The following is a 19,379-nucleotide window of genomic DNA, read 5'->3' on the forward strand; positions in this document are numbered from 1 at the left end:
GGGTGGAAATCCCAAGATCAATGTTTAAATTAACACTCACGCATTGACTCTGTCGGCTATGTTTTGCCATGCATGCTCCCTTTCTTTTGCAGCTGAGGCTGTGTTACTTTTTTTCCGCAAAATTTGCATGTTATCGGCATATGCTGCCATCAGAATTTCGGCCTCAAGCGCTGTAAAATACATTGACCGCGCCTTCTTTCCCTCCGTCTCCATGGTGACTCGCTTAATCTGTGCTCCACTAATCAGGGCTTTATGTATCCTCGTGCGCGCGCTTAACTTGGGGTTAAAGCAACTCCGCGTTGATTGAACTAATTGTTATCAGGCTTTCTGAAACCGAATATTCCGAGTTGGACAGTTCGGGGTTACTCGTTTTCTAAACCGGCTTCCTGAAATAGGGCCCTGAACTCTTCCTCGTTAATAACAACAGTTAACCCTTTCACCTACACAGGAATACAAGCACATGGATAAATCAGATGTACACGAGGGGGCACGTTGTCTTCCCCGATGTGTAAAAACTGTCTTAAAGTTGTCTCTCCAGCGTCAGACCGAAAAAAGATCATAAAAAATAAATTTTTAGCTCATGTATCTGTAATACAAAATAAGTTTAACAGTGAGTTTGGACAAAAATGAATTGAATTTGTGATATCTAAATAACCGGAATATCAAGAAAAGCGGAGGAAAAAAAGAGGAAAAAAGAAATAAAAACTCAGTCGAATTAGTTAAGAATGACTTGATTGGTCGATGGATGGCAACGTTTATAGAGGGCGGGGCTTCACTGCCCCGGGCTCACTGAAGACGACAGCGGTATATCTGAGAGAGGAAATCATAGGAGCACGAAGTTCGTTTTTGTGCTACATTTGTGTGTTTCCTTTTTTCATGTGTGAGGATGTAGCTCCGTGCTTCACTTGCTCAGCAGCACCAGAGTTTTATTCCCACGGTGCCCTGTCCACAGTCATCGCAGGGTAAGCGGGTAAGCGCTGTTTCTCAGTGATTTCTTGGTCATTTTCACCTGCAGTGTCTTGTACTTCTGCTCTGAAGGATGCTGTCATTTCATTCATTCATTAAACGGTTGGATCGTCTCAGTAAGGAGAGAAAAAAAGGACTTACATCGATTGGCTTGGGGAGGAAAGGACGTGCAACAGGTTTGGATTGAGGATAGAGGTGGAAATGTGCCTGCGAGTGAAGGTGGTGTGTTGAAGAGGTTGGATGGGGTACTTTGAGGAGAATGAAGAAAAATGAGAGAGAGGTGGGGGAGGAGTGATGGATGACGGTTGGTGATCCAGGAAATGCAAAGTGTTAATAAAGAGGAAGTGAGGGCAGCTGTGAAGGGGATGGAGAGTGGAAGTGTATGTGGCCCAGATGGCAAACCTGTGCAGGTGTGATATGTGGCAGAGAGAGAGAGAGCGCAGTGGAGTTTTTGAACTGACTGTTGAACACAATCATGGAACAAATGTGCTGGTGCTGATTTTCCAAGAGCAAGGGTGATGTGCAGAACCCAAGTAAGTACAGGTGGCTCAAGCTGATGAGCCACACCGTGAAGATATGGGAAAAAGTTGTTGATGATCAGTGAGCAGCAGGCTTCATGCCAAGAAAGAGCTTCTTGTATGCAGTGATGATGAAGAGGCTGACAGATGAGGTCAGGCAAGAGTGTCCGTGGACTGTGATGTTTGCAGATCATATATAGTGATTTGTAGTGAGAGTAGAGAGCAGGTGGAAGAAGCCTGGAGAGGTGGAGGGATGCTCTGGCTAGAAGTTGAATGAAAGCCAGTAGAAGTAAGTCAGAGTACGTGTGTGTGAATGAGAAGGAGGCGGGTGTAACAGTGAAGGCAGATGAGTTTTAAATACCATCCAAAGCGAAAGACAAGAGAAGCGAGGAAGTGCGTGCAGGAAGGGTGGAGTGGGTGGAGACGAGTGTCAGAGGTGATTTGTGGGAGAAGGACCGCAGCTAGAGTGAAAAGACATTTTTCTTTTCCCCAAATAAATATGTTGTTCTCCCAGCAGCTGTATTCAATAATCGGAGTCAACAAGACCAAAGAAGGAAATGTGCCTTTAGTACAGTAGATAAAACATTTCATTCACTTCCTGTTTCCTAAAACTGTACGCGTTGCATTAAAAAGCACACTGCCATTACCCTGTTGTGTCGACACCAAGATGTGAAGCAAGAACAAGAATAAACTTTAGTAATAATGTGGTTTACAAATTTGCAATAACAATCATGCAATGAGAAAATAGTCTTTTGTTTAGGTATATGCATCTGTTATCCTTTAATATTAGAGGAAAAAAATACTAATCTTTTTGAGAACTGAGAGGAATCCAGTGTGAGGTGAGGGGAGGAGGGGGCATGCAAACTCCACAGAGAAAGAGCGAGCTGAGCAGATGTTTCTGTTTTTCAGTTGGTTTTAAAAATAATTTAGAAGCAGAAATAAAATAAAAGTCTAAAGTTCTGCTGCAGGTTTCTGCTCCTAAAATATAACTTTGGATTTCTACAGAGTCAAACTAAAGCTTTGGCAGCAGGCTGCTGCTGCTGCTTTCATTTCATTTGCCTGTCAAATCAACACAGAGAGGCCTGATGAACTCATGTCTGTGTTATTGATGAGAATTATTAGTTACTATTAATCTCTTGGTGTCTTTTACAGCTTGTCAAATAGTCGCAGCAGATGGCCGCCCCTCCCTGAGCCTGTTTCTGCTGGAGGTTTCTTCCTGTTAAAAGGGAGTTTTTCCTTCCTACTGTCGCCAAAACACTTGCTCATAGGAGGTCATATGATTGTTGTGCTTATGCTCACTTTGTAGCATAAGGCACCTGCCTTATGCTACAAAGTGAGTCTGTCTCACCCAGGGTGTCTTCCCCTTATCTGCATTAACACTGCCCGCTAGAATAAATGGGCCCTGATTTAGGGATAAGCTGTTTTCTAGTTGGGGCTACCCTTACCCCCTTCCTGATTTCATCCTCCCACTGTACCTGTCGGTGGCTGTAACTCACTGTGTTACGGCCTAATGATGATTTTTGAATTGATTACCTCTGACACATAAGTCCCAGCTTTCCCAATCCTCATCACAGCTAAGTTTTGCTTATAATTTAAATATATATTTTTTTAAGCATAAAAGTTATTCACTCATCACACGAGGGCCTCAGTGATGACCGATCACTTTGAAATGGGAGCGACACACTGAACGAAGAAAAGAGAAATGACAGTATCGATTGCACCACATTCATATTGATCTGACACCAATACCAGCGTCGACATGGATACTATTAATATTAATATTTCGATCTATCTGCCGATCCCTACTATGTACTGGGTGCAGACTGATGCCTTAGTAACTTTTTTTCTCCCAGAGGCTGAAGGGAATGATGCTTAGTGTTGCACAGCTGTGGTGAGTGACATCATAATAGCTCTGTGGCTGTTTGAGTCTCTATGAACTTGAGAAGCCAAAGCTAGAAAGTGTTGATATATTTTTACTTTTCCAAACCTACCTCAAGTGCTTTGTTTTGTTTTGATGACTTTTTTTGTAATAATCTTTGTCCTGGATTTTAAATTTTTTTTTAAAGTTGATGCTAACATGTTACTTTAACAAGAAGGACCTGAAGCACACACCGAAGTCAAAGTCGAGCTATATTTATTTGCAGCGTTTGCTACCTTTGTTGCTTCACACCACACACCAATCCTGTCAGGTCCTGTTAACCTACTGAAATACGGAATGAATGACCAAGTGATGATAAACAGCTATGTGGGTCAGCCTCCCCTGAAACCACACCCTGAACCTGCTGCTCCACCCCATCCCTGCAGCTGAGTCATAAGCCACACCCGTCATGGTTGCATAAGCAGGATTCTGACTAAATATTTTTTTCAGCACTTGGTGACCGAGTTAACGTTACTTCTAACAAGATCATGAACAGGATCAGATGTAATGAGTGAATGAAGTCAGACTGTAGATTTTCCTTCTTCTAGCTGAACTAGCTGACCTTTGACTTCATGTGTTGATGACTCTTCACCTCTGTCTCCTCTCACAGGGAGAAGATGATCTGCAGGATCCTGCTGCTCATCATCCTCACCTCATGTGTCTCTGGTTAGTTTACAGCTTCACTTTATGAACTCCAAATAAAGCTCAACAACAGATTTGTTCCAGTTCTCAGTGTGTCTGCTCCTCTCTGTCTCCTCAACAGGATCATTTGTAGTCAATGTGACACAGACCTCCTATCAGGCAGAGGAGAACCACAACATCACACTGGAGTGGACGTTCACCACCAAACCTGACAGATCCACAAACTCTGTTTCCATCATCTGTCAACAGATGACTAATTATGAAACCTCGGGCTTCTATCATGTGTCCAATGGTGTTGAGGTGTCAGAGTCTCAGGATGCAAAGTTTTCAGGACGAGTCCAGAGTGACAAAGACGCCCTCAGAGAAGGACGAATCAGACTTCACCTGTCCAGACTCAGGACTGATGACTCGGGTCTGTACCTGTGTGAGGTGAAAACCGAGTATGATTATGGTTTTGACTACTGTCGACTCAGCATACGTGGTAAGAAGGTTAAAGCAGTACGAATTACTCCATCTTGACATTCAGAAACCAACAAAGAATATTTGTTTTCCTAAAACAAATAATAGAATCTGTTTTTATTCTAAATATACATTCGAATAACACTTATTTAAAAATAGCATAAATATATAAAAGCAGTACAAATAGTTTTTATAAAGATTTAAAATTAGATGAAGTTCCTCCTGCCTGTGCTTTAAAGATTGAAGTAATGTAAATGTTGAAAGCATAAAGTCTGCAAAAAGCTGTATTTTTTTCTATCTGAAGGATACTGTGTCTGCATGTCAGAACCTTGAAAGTTTTTTTTTTTTTTTGCCTTTTTAAAGCTGGACAAAAGAGTAGAAAAGACAATTTCCAATGTTCAAGGCACAGGTGTCGAACTCCAGGCCTCGAGGGCCGGTGTCCTGCAGGTTTTAGATGTGTCCTTGATCCAACACAACTGATTTAAATGGCTGAATTACCTCCCTAACATGTCTTATAATTCTCCAGAGGCCTGGTAATGAAGTAATCATTTGATTCAGGTGTGTTGACCCATGGTGTTTTCTAAAACCTGCAGGACACCGGCCTTTGAGGCCTGGAGTTCGACCCCCCAGGTTAAAGGGGTTATATGTCACTGTACTGATATACAGTTGACTTGTTGGTTCCCTTTAACTTCATATTTACCAATTCTGCAATATAAGAGAGCAGCAGGGCCTGTCAGTAATCTTATTGTTCATCGAGTTCTTTATGCTCCAATTGTTATCAAAGTTTTTTGTTGTTTCTTTCTTTATGATGCTTTCAGAACAGGGACTGCTAACAGCTACCAATGATATTAAAATATTCTCTCTTCATTTTTCTCTCCTTTGCAGCAGCTGCTGTTCGTTCCAAACCTCAGGGATCAACTTTGAGTCCATCAGCACACACCTGGATGCAAAGGACGGTCCTCTACACTGCACTGGGATTCGAACTGGCAGCTTTACTTGGCTTTGCAGTTTTACTGGTTAATCGCTTCTGTGCCTTAAGATGTCGTACTCAGCTGAGAAGATACCAAAATTTCATTTAAATGTTTAACAGGAGCTTTGTGGTGTCGTTTTGCACCAAGAGAAACTAAAAGCAGGACTTGGAGGGAGCCATCAGGCAGAAAACCTGAAGTTCAAGAATCCAAGACTGCGTAATGTATGTTTGAAGTATCAGAAAGCCTCATTGTGATATGAAGTACATATTATGTGCTCATGTATCACTGCAGAAAGGATGATGGGGTAGGTTATGCTCCCATGTGTGTCCTGTTTATTATTTCTAAGCTGGACGTTCATCCTGCCACCAAATGGGAACTTTAAAAAAAACAAAAACAAACTTCTACTCGCTTCAGTTTGTACGGCCTTTAATCCACCAGAGGATTTAGCCTATAAATGTGCTGTTTTCCCATCAGCTGTATTCAGTGGTTAAACTTTAACAAGTGCCTGGACTCAACAAGACCAAAGAAGGAAATGTGCTGTTATTTAATCCTGACAGTAGGGACTGGACTTTGTTACGGCAGATAAGACACTTCATTTGCTTCCTGTTTCCTCAACGTGTATGTGTTCCTTTAAGGAGCACACTGTCACGACCCTTTTGTTTTTACAAACAGCAATAAACTTTATTAATAACAGAGTTTACAAGATTTGCAATAACAAACATGCAGTGAGAAAATAGTCCTTTCTTTATGCACATATAAGAGTTAGGCTTTGTTATTAGACTTTGATACATGCATATTCCATAAAGAAGGGTCTCAGGTGAGCAGATGGTTCAGTGTTTCATTGTTTATGGTTTTAAAAATACTTTAGAAGCAGAAATAAAAGAAAAGTGTAAAATTCTGCTGCAGGTTTCTGTTCCTAAAATGTAACTTATGGTTTCAACAAACTCAAACTAAAGCTGTGGCAGCAGGCTGCTGCTGCTGCTGCTGCTTTTATTTCATTTCTCTCTCAAATCAACACACACAGGCTGATGAACTCGATTTCTTTGAGCTGGAGTTCGTGAACTGGAGGAATTTTATGTCTCATGCCCGATGCTTTCTTCTTCTTTTAAATCCAGTCTAAACTTTGAACTACACTCAGATTTCAAGACGCTGCCTGCAGGACACAAATCATGTCTGGAAACAGATTCTGAGGTCAATATGAGACGTTGTTCCTGCATGAAGATACAACATACAGTTCTTTATGCATTATGGAGGAGGAGCATAACAGCAACAAGAATTTCATCAAAATGATTTAGGCATGGATAGATTTGTTTTTATAGGGAAAAAAATATCCATGAAAATAAGTATTTTCCTCCACTTATGGAACTAAGTGAAATTCACCCTCTTGGCCAGATGATGGTGCTATAAGCTCACCACTTCACTGTATCCAATCAAATATATTATTATTATTAGTAGTAGTAGTAGTAGTAGTATTAATAATAGCATTATTATTATTATTATATGGCACTTATTGCAAACTGCTTCAGTAAAACACCCTAAACAACACAATAAATATCAAACAAAATAAAAAAGCAACACTAACCAAACCATATCCATGTCAGTTAGGACATGCAAGAATTCCTTGATCTCTCAAAACAAGATACAGTGGGATTCAAAACAAGTTTAAAATTAACATTACTTAAAACAGTAATATGGGGGTTAAATGAGAATGTCAAAGATGTAATGACATTTATAATAAAACAGTAAATGTTTGATCATCGTTTCTTTCTTTACACATCAGGGGAAACAGCTGTAGTTGGGGCAGCTGTGCCAGGGCAGCTGTGGCTACAGCTGTAGCTTGCCTCCACCAGTGTGTGAATGTGAGAGTGAATGAATAGTGGAATTGTACAGCGCTTTGAGGTTCTTGAAAAGCGCTATATAAATGCAATCCATCATTATTATTATTAGTTATGTAACAGTCAAACCAAGTGTGGTTAACATAATGAAACAGAAAAACTACAGTTTTCTGTTTTAGATCATAAACTGCTGTCTGACATTTCAAACAGATGTTATTGGGAGAGAGGTTCATGTCTATAAGTACATCTGAAATGATGTGTCCTCACAGGAAGCGGGTCCTTCAGAAAAAGTCCCCTTAGTCCTGATGGGTTGTGTCTCTAAGGCACTCCCTGCTGGGTTTTGTGGCTTTTTCTCCTTTCCAATAATCACAGAAACTACAGCAGCTACTCCCAGCCCCAGACCAACGTACAAGCTCATGCTTGACAGTGTCAGTCTCTGACGTTGATCAGCTGCTGTTGTAAAAAACACAGAGACATGTGTTGCCATTAAAAATATATTATGCATCTGTTATGAAAAGCAGTAATGCCCTTAATATCCTCAGTGGTGAAATCATATTTAAAGAAGAAAAAAAGAAAATAATACAAATACTCCTTAGTAATTTACCTGTGACGCTGAGGCAACAGCTCTCATAACCAGCACCATGATCAGTGTTCACCTCACACAGGTACAGACCCGAGTCATCGTCCTGAGTCTGGACAGTTGAAGATGCTGACACCTCAACACCATTGGACACATGATAGAAGCCAAAGGTTTTAAAATTAGTCTTGTGTTGACACCTGATGGAAACAGTTTGTGGATCTGTCAGGTTTGGTGGTGAACGTCCACTCCAGTGTGATGTTGTGGTTCTCCTCTGCCTGATAGCAGGTCTGCGTCACATTGACTACAAATGATCCTGTTGAGGAGACAGAGAGGGAAAGAGAGGAGCAGACACACTGAGAACTGGAACAAATCTGATACAATTATACTGTAATTTTAAGTACAGCATAATTCGCTTTAAGTAATGTGTAATTTCATGTAAATTTTGTGGAAAAACAGTATTTTCTATTGATTTGTTTACTGTTTCATTCATTATGTTGAAGGATGTTCTACTGTCATTTAATGTCATTCTGTCAGTATGACAGAATTAAAAATAAACTCTTCTAATTTCCTACTAAATGTAGTGTTACTGAGGGAAACAAGAAACAATCCTGCAGTTTTAAAATAGATATAAGCAATTTTTTGCAATTTAGTCAATGCAATGAAAAAAAAAAACTGGACTGAGTTGCCAGCTATGGTTATTGGTCATCATTCGGATACTTGACACTTTTTAGATCATACTTCACTTTCACAAAACAGACATTTTTCATTTGTGGACCCTCTGTTTCAGAAACACAACCTCCTCCGGTACACTCTCAGGGATACAACTGGACATTGAGTCACACTGTCTCATCCAATCATAACAATTCATTTCAATTCAAGTTGTTTTATTTAAATGCCGCCAAATCACAAGAACAGTCGCCTCAAGGCGCTTTATATTGTACAGTAGATCGTACAATAATACATACAAAGAAAAACCCAACAATCATATGACCTCCTATGAGCAAGCACTTTGGCGACAGTGGGAAGGAAAAAACTCCCTTTTAACAGGAAGAAACCTCCAGCAGAACCAGGCTCAGGGAGAGACGGCCATCTGCTGCGACCGGCTGGAGAAAGAGAAGGAAAACAGGATAAAGACATGCTGTGGAAGAGAGACAGAGATTAATAACAAGTACGATTCAGTGCAGAGAGGTCTATTAACACATACTGAGTTAGAAAGGTGACTGAAGAAGAAATACTCAATGCATCACGGGAATCCCCAGCAGCCTACATCTATTGCAGCATAACTGCACAGCATGGGGTATTTTACTTGAACAATTTTCTAGGGTTTAGCTGAATTGATGCTGATTCCATACTAGTGTTGCGCTGCAGGATTGAAAGAGACAGTATACAATAAGTGGAGATAAAGCACTGATACATAATCTAAAACAAATTCCCATAAAACTTCAGCAAAACCGTAATGTCACACTTTCATGTAATGCAGTAAATTTTCACAGTTGGACACAGAGTTATCAGTGTCAGTATAATGTTGTTTTCCACAGACATTAAACGGTTTGAAAGACTTCAACCCAGGCCCCTACACAGATGGGTGTTAGCCTGCAGTGCACAGACTGCTGACTCAACCAGGTCAGCTGTCCTGGCACCTGCTGTGTAAATCATCTGTCCTGAATTCTCCTTCAGCAAAAATTAAAATGCAAAACAGCACTGAATTGCCATATCACTATCATGACGTGGCTGTAATAGTCAAATGAAAATGACAAAAGCAGTAAAACAGAGGGAGTTACAGAGACTGGTCAGCTTCTCTGCTTTTTAATCTTTAATATTTTTCTTATTTTAAAACGTGCTGTTTAGCAGTTCACAATGTCTGTTTACACTACTTATCAAAAAAACGTCAAATATACTTTTATGCCTGTGGTGGGGCGTGGTCTGTGCTGCTGCTGCAGGGGAGGTGGACGCAACTGCACGGCATCTGCAATCATGCCTCACCGACATAAAAAGTCTGCACTGGGTCCTGGTTATTGTTGCTGTTGGTGTTTGTGCTCCAGCTGTGTGGAATTGACAACCGCTGATGAAAGCAAGTCAGTAAAGATGCTGAAAAGCACGAAAACGTCATTGGGTCTGCCGTGGTTTCTTTACAATGCCACAGTCTGAAGAGCTGTACAGAGACTTAAGAGAGTCAGAAGCACTGGATACTTTATGTTAACAAACAGCATTGTCAGGGCTACACATGCAAGAAGTGGTCTTACTTTGCTCAAATTCAGGCAAACAGCTTGATGCCTTGAACCTGCTGGTTCGTGTTTTGCGCCTGTTTTAAGATATTTCAGAACTTTTATTTGATATCAGATGAATCATTCCAAGAAAGCAAAGTTTAAAATTGGTTAAAAAAAATAAAAATAAAAACAAATCTAATAAATTTGATAAACTGCCTATCTTTAATTCGTGGTATTTAATTCTTTGTTGAATATTTTTGACTTGTTGTGCTTCAGTAGTTAGCAGCGTTGCATTTCCATGTAGCCTTTGCATCCTATTCCAGAGGAGTCTGTTCAGTGACAGGTTGCTTCTCCCAAAGACAAGAACCAACAGACTTAAAAACTCCTTTGTCCCACACGCCATCAGACTGTTTAACTCCTCTCTGGAGGGGAGAGGGAGGGGAAACAGGAGGACAAAGGAGTGGAGGACAACTAAGCTGTAGTGCCTTTTCACTGTGCAATACTGTTTGTTAATATCCAACAGTGCAATAGACTTCAATACTTGAAATGTGCAATTCCTTTGTATTCTTATTCCTATTTATTCTATTTATCCCTTTTGTATACTCTTTATTTATATATGTTTCTGGATTTATATATGTGTATATATAGTATTCTGCTCACACAACTAACTTCTCTCGGTGCTGTGCTATTTGGAAACCGAATTTCCCAGAGGAACCCAACCAAGGGATTAATAAAGTTTTATCTAATCTAACCTCTCTATTCCTATGCTTGCATGAGTGTTCTTTCAATGTTAGAGCCACTGCTAATCCTTAAATGGTTGTAGGTGTGGGGGTGAATGATTTCCTATCTCTTGGTTGCTAGTGAGCTGTGCAGGATGTGCTCTGTCTTAGTTAGCCATTGTTGTGGAAGTTTTCCATTAAATAAAGCCTGCAGATGAGCAGTGAGCAGTAGCTAACATTCTTTAATCAAAAACAAAGAACAGACAAACCAAGCTTGTGGAGAGCCTGCATGACCGCGGGGCAGACGGTCAGAGTCTCCCCTGAGTCTAGCATGGCTCTCAGTTAAATACCTTCTCCAGGAACAAAAGACAGTACACAGCTTTTTCACACCTTAAGGTTCACACTCCCTTGCTACCTCCCAGAGTCCTCAAAGAGAGAAAAGATTCTTCCTGTGGAGTGGTCTGCTTCCCCCAACTTCCTTACTACACCCCCACCAACTGTCTAACTGCATGAGTCTGAGACATGTTAGAATCCAGTGGCACCAAGGCATTATACAATAAAATAATGTGATTAATACATAAGTAAAAGAAATTCCTATACACCATCACAGATAATATTAAACAAAACTGTGACATTGTGCTGCACTAAAGTCAACAAATACTTGTGAGAGCTGTGAAGTATAATCTCAGGCTTTAGGGTGCACAGTTTCACCTAGTAGTTTTTTCCCTTCCGACTCATCTGCAGATAATGTCATAGACAGATGATTTTATTATGGTCTTCTCTCTCTGGTAAATCTTTGTTTATGAGTGCAGACAGTTAGCTTAACCCTTTAACTACCCCACCAAGAAAAAAGCAATGGAAAAAGTCTTATGTGCTCGACCACTTGGTTGTTAATGGTTTAAGGAGTGGATATTTTCCAGAGACTTCAGCTGTGACTCCGGGCAGACGAAGTCTGACTCTTCTTCCCCCCAGAGTGTCTCTGTCACACTGAACCCATCCTGCAGACTGTGTGTAGGGAGTCCTCAACACCTTTTATCATTTTATATAAAATTTTATCCAACTGGTAAAAACAAATCCCGTTGATGAGAGAGATATCCGTTTGGATCCAACTGTCCAAATTGATGTTAATGGTCTCTTCCTCCTCTGCCTTTTTGATGTTTGAAATCCTTTTGACAACAAACCTCCCTGTTGAGGAAATGAAGAAAGAACTGTCACAATTAAAGCTGAGAGTCTGGAGAGTTCTCTGTTATGTGTACCTTATCTGCACCATGTTTTCTTGCTAATTACAAGTAAGTTGTAGGTGTAAAGTTTTTATAATGTGTTATGAACTCTCAGGAAAAGGAAGCGATGCTTCAGTTTACTGCATAGATAACATGAATATGGGTAATAATGACAGTTTAAACATGAGTACAGTTCGTTCTGTATCAAGTAAAGGTAGTTGAAACTAGGAGTTTCTCGTCCTCCCAGTTAATAAGTCATGACCGGAGGGTGGGCGTGTGGTGATAGCTGTGTATACTGAACACATTTCTGTATTTAGGGAGATAAGAATAATTTGATATCTCTAATTCACAGCCTTCTTGCTGTCAAAATTGGTGCTAACACACAAAAAAGTGCAGATTTCCTTCACACATTTAATCTTCAGTGATATATTTTTCTTTTCTTATTTTTCTTTTTCAATTAAACACGAATATACTTTGGCTACAGATTATTTAAAGTGCTTCAGGATCTATAAACACTCAAATCATCTGTGTTGATCCAAATGTAATTTCTAAAGATAAACAGATGGAGACTCTGACTATGGTAAAATGTAAACTGCAGCTTCTTTGTAGAAGTGTTTCTAGAAGCTCTGAAGACCTAAAGGAAGCCAAATGAACAATATTGCATTTCTTATTGTGCACTTAAACTATTACAGAACTGTTATTAACTGTACAAACATGAAACACAAACCGTTTAAACCTCATTTCACCTGAATTATTTAAACTATCTGAAAGGACTGTGAACAATACTTGACATTTTTTTCTGTAAGTTGAAGATGGAAAAATAAATGCTGACATTTGAAATCGAGATGTAATCTGAGTTATAGATAATGAAAATATCATTGCAGTAAACTCACCTGTAAATCAATCCCTTTACAAAGGTGAACCAGAAGAGTTAATGTATTTCTAGTGGAATGCATTAACTTATCCTAACCTCATTAAAAAAAAATCCACATCCTTACCTGTTGGTAAACTGCTGAATGTGCAGAGATGATAACATAGTGTTCACTCTATGTTAAAAATGAAACCACAGAGACTGATGCCAAAATGCCTATCTGTGAGCAGCCAGCTACTTGTTTATGTATACAGCATAAAAAGTAACACTGCATATCAACTTGGTGTCTTTGGGCAGTTTGGGCAGACTGAAGATACATAACAGAGCTGGAGGTTGTTTTTGGAAACAGATACCAACTCAAAGAGGAGGATGCAGCAGGAGTATGTATCTCTCCAGTTGTTTTATGTTAGTATTTATATTTTTAAGTGCAAAAAAGAACAGCAGATTTATAGTAGGGATTTCTTGGCAGGGAACCTTACTTTGTCTCAGCGGAAAACTTTTGGTCAGATGTAACTGAATTTTCACGTGGTGTTCTGCAAGGATCTGTTTTAAGACCTTTATTCTTATTATAGATCTTGTCATTACACCTTATTATTAGTAGTTTTAAATTATTTTCCTATTATCTGTATGTAGATTATATCCAATTGTACTTCACTTTAAACCTTGTGAACTGGATAAACTATCCATTCTAATGGATTCTCTTTAGGCAATTAATAGCTGGATGGCAAACTATTTTCTGCAGCTTAACGCAGACAGCACTGAGTGTTTAATATTTGCAGCAGAGAGCAATAAGCCCTCAATGAGACAATACCTGGGTTCTTTCTCATTCACAGTAAAAGCTCACTAACTCATCTAATTCCAGTATAATAAATGGGACTATTTATCTATTTATCTATTTATTCAGTTATTATTTGCCACAGGGCCCAAATTAAGTATCACAGTCATTAAAAAAATAAAAGGAAGAAAAAAGAAACTTAGATGTTCTTGCTGCTTTCATAATATTGATGGGAACTTCCCAGACTGAAATTTGTCAGAATATTGGAGACAATACCAGATCTAGCTGAGAAATTTAGCAAGAATAATTTCTTAAGAAACTGTAACAGGTAGAACAGTCTCGGGGTACACTAACTTACACATTCATCCATGCGTCCACCCTTTACTGCTATCTGTGTTCATGTTGTGGGCCCAAAACTCTATGCGGGGAAACCCAGCCCTCCATCAGCCCAACAATCTTTGTGCTCATCCATGGGGACACCGAGCTGTTCCTAAACCTAATGTCAGTAATAAGCCATGGGTCTGCCCCGGGGCTTCCTAGTGGTAGGAAATGCCAAAACACTTCACCTAGAAACCTTAGAAATGTCCAGGAGGCATCCTAATTAGATGCCCGAACTACCTCAACTGTCTCCTTTCAATGTGTAGGATTAGCAACTCTACTCTGAGTCCCTCTTGAATAACTGACTTCACCATATCTTTGAGGGAGAGCCCAGCCACTCTTTGAATGAACTCACTTCCCCTGCTTCACAAGAAATGGGATGCAGTAGCAATAGGTCTTATAGAGTTATTATACCAAATTTAAAACATTTAGTTCAATTCATGATCTGTATATAAAGAAGAGGTAAGGAGAGTGGTACAACAGCGAGTCTCTACAGTCATCTATAAATCATTTGTAAATGTCGAGTCCTAGTTTGGGGATGTATTTCAGCCAGTCAAAATTGATGCAATTATGAATGCCGATTCAGATATGTTCAGATTTTGTACACTATGAAATAAAATCTGGGAAAAAAATCAGACTGGCAGCTTCTTTAGCATTAAAAGTACAGCTCGATAGAAATGCATACATTGCACACAATCAGTCATGGCTTGATTGATCCTGAGGATCTCAAACTTGTTGAAGCAGTGTGGGATCATCCTGACAGAAAACAGAAGGCAACCAGCATCAGAAGAAGAGCTTTCACTGTAAAAATCAGCATAATGAACAGGATCAGATGTTGTAATGAGTGAATGAAGTCAGACTGTAGATTTTCCTTCTTCGAGCTGTACTGACTGACCTTTGACCTCACGTGTTGATGACTCTTCACCTCTGTCTCCTCTCACAGGGAGAAGATGATCTGCAGGATCCTGCTGCTCATCATCCTCACCTCATGTGTCTCTGGTTAGTTTACAGCTTCACTTTATGAACTCCAAATAAAGCTCAACAACAGATTTGTTCCAGTTCTCAGTGTGTCTGCTCCTCTCTTTCCCTCTCTGTCTCCTCAACAGGATCATTTGTAGTCAATGTGACACAGACCTGCTATCAGGCAGAGGAGAACCACAACATCACACTGGAGTGGACGTTCACCACCAAACCTGACAGATCCACCAAAACTCTCAACATCATTTGTTGCCTTATTGCTCGCCACAAACACTTTGTCCTGTATCGTGTCATTCATGGTGTTGAGTTGTCAAAGTCTCGGGATAAAACATTTTCAGGACGAGTCCAGAGTGACAAAGATGCCCTCAGTGAAGGACGAATCAGACTTCAACTGTCCAGACTCAGGACTGATGACTCGGGTCTGTACCTGTGTGAGGTGAACACTGATTACAGGTTCAGTTTTGCCAGATGCAGAGTCAGTGTTTCTGGTAAGTTATTTATTTCACCTTTTTTAAAGTATAATTATCAGTGTCACACTGAGCAGTATGTGGGGATTTCTATTATTTGTCTGATTTTTTAATTTGTTTATGTCCTGTAAAATTTACCCTACAGCTGTTTATGAGTCTAGTCATGGCTGAAAAATAGTTCCAAAATATAATTGCTGTGATCCGTGCCTGGACTGACAGTTTGTTGGGTTAACATTCTTGCTTATTATTAAGGGTTTTCTATTTGCTTCTTAATTTTATTTGTTTGTAGTTTCTTTATTTAACTTTATTTTTAAACTCTAGTTATAGTTATATTTTAGTTATTCTTGGTATTTGTATTTATGGAGTTTAAGAAGCCACCTGAGTGTTTTCCTCCGTCTTATCCCCTTGTGTTATTCTCTCTGTTAAAGAGGACATGAAACACTACAAGTATAAAGGCTAATTTACATCATTCAGCCATGCTCTCAAAAAATGAGATAGATGTAACACTGTCTGTTAAGCTGAATTTAAGAAATAAGTAATTCAGTAGTGGTAGCACCATCTTCTGTCAGTACAGAGCATTACATCATGTGGTTGGTTGGCTCCGGCTAATAAACTAACTTATAGACTAGCTAAATAGTGACAGAATCAGTAACTCAGAGGGACATAACAGCTATGTGCCAATTCATAGGCTGCATCCTTCGGAGGACCCGGCCTTCGCAGTCTACATTGGCCGGGTCCTTCGAAGACCAAGAAGGCCGGAAGTGCGAGGCTGTGATATGGGAAGGTCTTGATCAAGAGGATTCTAAGTTCATCTGTTTTTTCTTCTTGCAGGTGCTGAAAGTCAAAATAAGAACTACTGGGATCAAATTAAAATTGTTCTGGGAGTTTTAGAGAGTGCACTTTTAATAGTTAGTGGCATGATATTTTTGATCATTATTGCCGTTCAGGGTCTTGTGTAGTCTTTTAGAAAACATAAGATAGAAAGTCCTCTTTTAAAATGAACTACTTCATCTCCTATGTTTTATGTTGCTGCTTTCAATCTGAATGTTTTCTGACAAAAAAAAACAACAACATACAATTAAAGCCAACTAAAGATGTTCTCTATAATGAAGTATCATAGATTCTTTTCTTCATGTTAGATTAAAACCAAAAATATCTTTGTTTAAATACAAGCTTTTGTATATTCAAAAATTCACTGCACTTCTTTCACTAACGTTCTCCTCTCTGTATGCTTATTGAGTCCCAGATTTGTTCCAACTTCCAACTCAGCTTTCAGCATTAGCTTCTCAGTGAGCACATTATTATTTAACTAAAATAAAGATGACTTGTTTACTGTGTCAATGCCAAATTCAGTCTCTGCCAAGTTATTTCCATGTTCTTCTGCAACTGTCAAAGTTTTCAGTTTAGAGCTTCATAATGTAACAAGAGTTTTTAACCACTTAATTGCTTCATTCTTCAAAGCTTGGTCTTTCTGCTTATTTAACATATTTAGGCATGCTATTTATATAAGAGAGTTTACTTTTCTCTCAGACAGCTGATGGACCAAAAGCGTTATGAAAATAACAATAAACAATTTTCTCAATAAAAAATAAAAATATATGAAGAAAGAGAAAGAAAAAATACACAAAAATATTATGCATCAATAAATTTACAATTTTTTAGGACAGTTCTGGTTCACCTAACTCAAGGGATGAACCACTGCTATGTCTATGGATAACAGACTGCAAAAGAACTCATTTTAAATTATTTAGGAAATTTGTATATGGCAGTCTGCTACAAGACAAAACACACCTGTCCCCATTACTTAAGTTGAATCTACAAAAATTTCCAAAGATAGCAGAGTTTGGCAAACATAAAATAGATTTTTTTTTTTGTTGGAACAAGGCGATTCTCAAAGAGCTATTGGCTGAAACAAAAGAAGAAACAAAAGAAGAGGCAACTCCACAGCCAAACCAGACAGATCCTGGATCTACATCTTCATACTCTGTGGCCTCAAAACTGGTCCTAAAGACTAAGTCTTGTTTCATGTTTTGAAGGTGTTGAGGTGTCAGGATGAAAACTTTTTCAGGACGAGTCCAGAGTGACAAAGACGCCCTCAGAGAAGGACGAATCAGACTTCAACTGTCCAGACTCAGGACTGATGACTCAGGTCTACAGATCCGAAGTGGACACAGACCATGACTGATTTGATAGCTGCAGGCTCCATGTTCCTGGCAAGGTCTTTTTTTTCCTAATATGTGTACTATAAATCCATCCATCCACTCGCTTCTGCTTATCCTTTTCAGGGTGGCGGGGGGCGCTGGAGCCTATTCCAGCTGTCATAGGGCGAGAGGCAGGGTACACCCTGGACAGGTCGCCAGTCTGTCGCAGGGCCAACACACAGGGACAGACAACCATTCGCACTCACATTCACTCGCACATTCACACCTGGTGACAATTTGGATTATCCAATTAACCTATCCCCACAAGCTGCATGTCTTTGGACGGTGGGAGGAAGCCGGAGTACCTGGAGGGGAGCCCAGCACGGTGGCACGGTGGTTAGCACTGTTGCCGCACAGCAAGAAGGTCCTGAGTTCAATTCCACCATCAGGCCGGGGTCTTTCTGTGTGGAGTTTGCATGTTCTCTCTCTGATTGCGTGGGTTCCCTCCATGTACTATTAAATAAATCTATTATGTATTAAAACAAACATTATTAGCTGAAATCCAGATATTCTACAGCTTAATTTTCAGTGTAAACCAATTCCATATACATTTATGCTACACATGTTGATGCCCTTCACCAAACAGTGGCCTCTGATCAGCTAGAGGAAAAACTTAAAGGGAGAACCATTTCTTTATGTTAGACTGCAGCAAGTAGCAGCCCTTACGGCTTTCTGTGTTTTTTGTATTATATGGAGGAAACAATAAATGAAACACAAACAGTCTGACTTCTTTTTACAAAATAAGTCATTAAACCTTTACTTCAAGAGATTTTGGGACAGACATTTTTGTACATTGGACTGAGAGCTACAGGAGCTCTACCAGCTGTGTTTAACTCTAAATTTAACACAGATATAAGTGAACCTGTAGAGATGTCTGTTGTGTACATTTACATAATATGTACATAATATTAAGTACACACAACTCCATGACAGTTTACAACACGTCAGATCGTCATCATTGTTAACATGATTAATCTGAATCCTTTCAACATTACAACAGTAAAAACATTAAACACTGAATTTATATCTGCACGTGCTGCGTGAGGTAGAGGTGTTTCCCTGCATGATTACAGTAAAGTGAACACAGTGCACATTTCATCATCTGTCTGATGAGTGACAATATGATGATGCGTCTTAAACAAACAAACAAACAAAAAACAGAGGATAAAAAACTTCCATTTGATGTCCATTATTGTGTATCATGAAACTTATTCTCTGGCCAGCATGTGTCCTAATGCACTCTCTGTTAAATAACAACTAAAATGCAGTTTTTATCGGCTTGAACCTACATGAGTACATCCATCAGGATGTTAAACAGATTTCATTGAAACATTGCGGTTTTTTAGCTCATACTAGTCTTACCTTTATGATGTTCAACTCTGGGAAAAGGGATGTCTCACCATTGACAGTTTAATATCACCTGTGCAAAATACAACTTTGAAGGTTTGTATACTGAAATACATCAGAGCTTGTATCTCATGGCCATGACATTTTAAATGTCATTTAAAAAAGAAGACTGACTTGGAAATTTTTCGATTTCTGGCCCTACATGTAACACTTGCAAAGAGCACTTAAAGTAAAACATGTCTTATTAAACACTCAGACTGCTTCTACTGATCATCTGGAAACTGACTGACATGCATCACTGAGCTTTGAGTAAAAATTCTGTTTTCT

The 19,379-nt window shown here is 39.4% G+C and overlaps 2 protein-coding genes and 1 long non-coding RNA gene across 3 annotated transcripts; 2 read left to right on the forward strand and 1 right to left on the reverse strand.

The window, feature by feature from the left end:
• Nucleotides 1-618: 618 nt before the first annotated feature.
• On the forward strand, nucleotides 619-6,250 carry LOC146390455 (uncharacterized). The gene is made up of 4 exons (XM_084923467.1): nucleotides 619-962; nucleotides 4,013-4,068; nucleotides 4,166-4,525; nucleotides 5,389-6,250. Exons 1-4 carry the CDS (start codon nucleotides 742-744, stop codon nucleotides 5,580-5,582), a joined length of 831 nt encoding a protein of 276 aa, XP_084779593.1. The 5' UTR covers nucleotides 619-741; the 3' UTR covers nucleotides 5,583-6,250.
• Nucleotides 6,251-6,918: 668 nt separating this feature from the next.
• LOC146390456 (uncharacterized) lies at nucleotides 6,919-13,194 on the reverse strand. The gene is made up of 3 exons (XR_014799837.1): nucleotides 13,034-13,194; nucleotides 7,914-12,000; nucleotides 6,919-7,762 (listed from the first exon to the last, which is right to left on the reverse strand). It is a non-coding gene; the product is annotated as an uncharacterized LOC146390456 (long non-coding RNA).
• Nucleotides 13,161-16,852, forward strand: LOC146390457 (uncharacterized). Its single transcript, XM_084923487.1, has 4 exons — nucleotides 13,161-13,286; nucleotides 15,003-15,058; nucleotides 15,166-15,525; nucleotides 16,336-16,852. Exons 1-4 carry the CDS (start codon nucleotides 13,276-13,278, stop codon nucleotides 16,461-16,463), a joined length of 555 nt encoding a protein of 184 aa, XP_084779613.1. The 5' UTR covers nucleotides 13,161-13,275; the 3' UTR covers nucleotides 16,464-16,852.
• The last annotated feature ends 2,527 nt before the right edge of the window (nucleotides 16,853-19,379 follow it).

This window comes from Perissodus microlepis, chromosome 3 (genome assembly GCF_051167445.1).
Source record: "Perissodus microlepis isolate ML-2025 ecotype Zambia chromosome 3, ASM5116744v1, whole genome shotgun sequence".
Lineage (NCBI taxonomy): Eukaryota > Metazoa > Chordata > Actinopteri > Cichliformes > Cichlidae > Perissodus > Perissodus microlepis.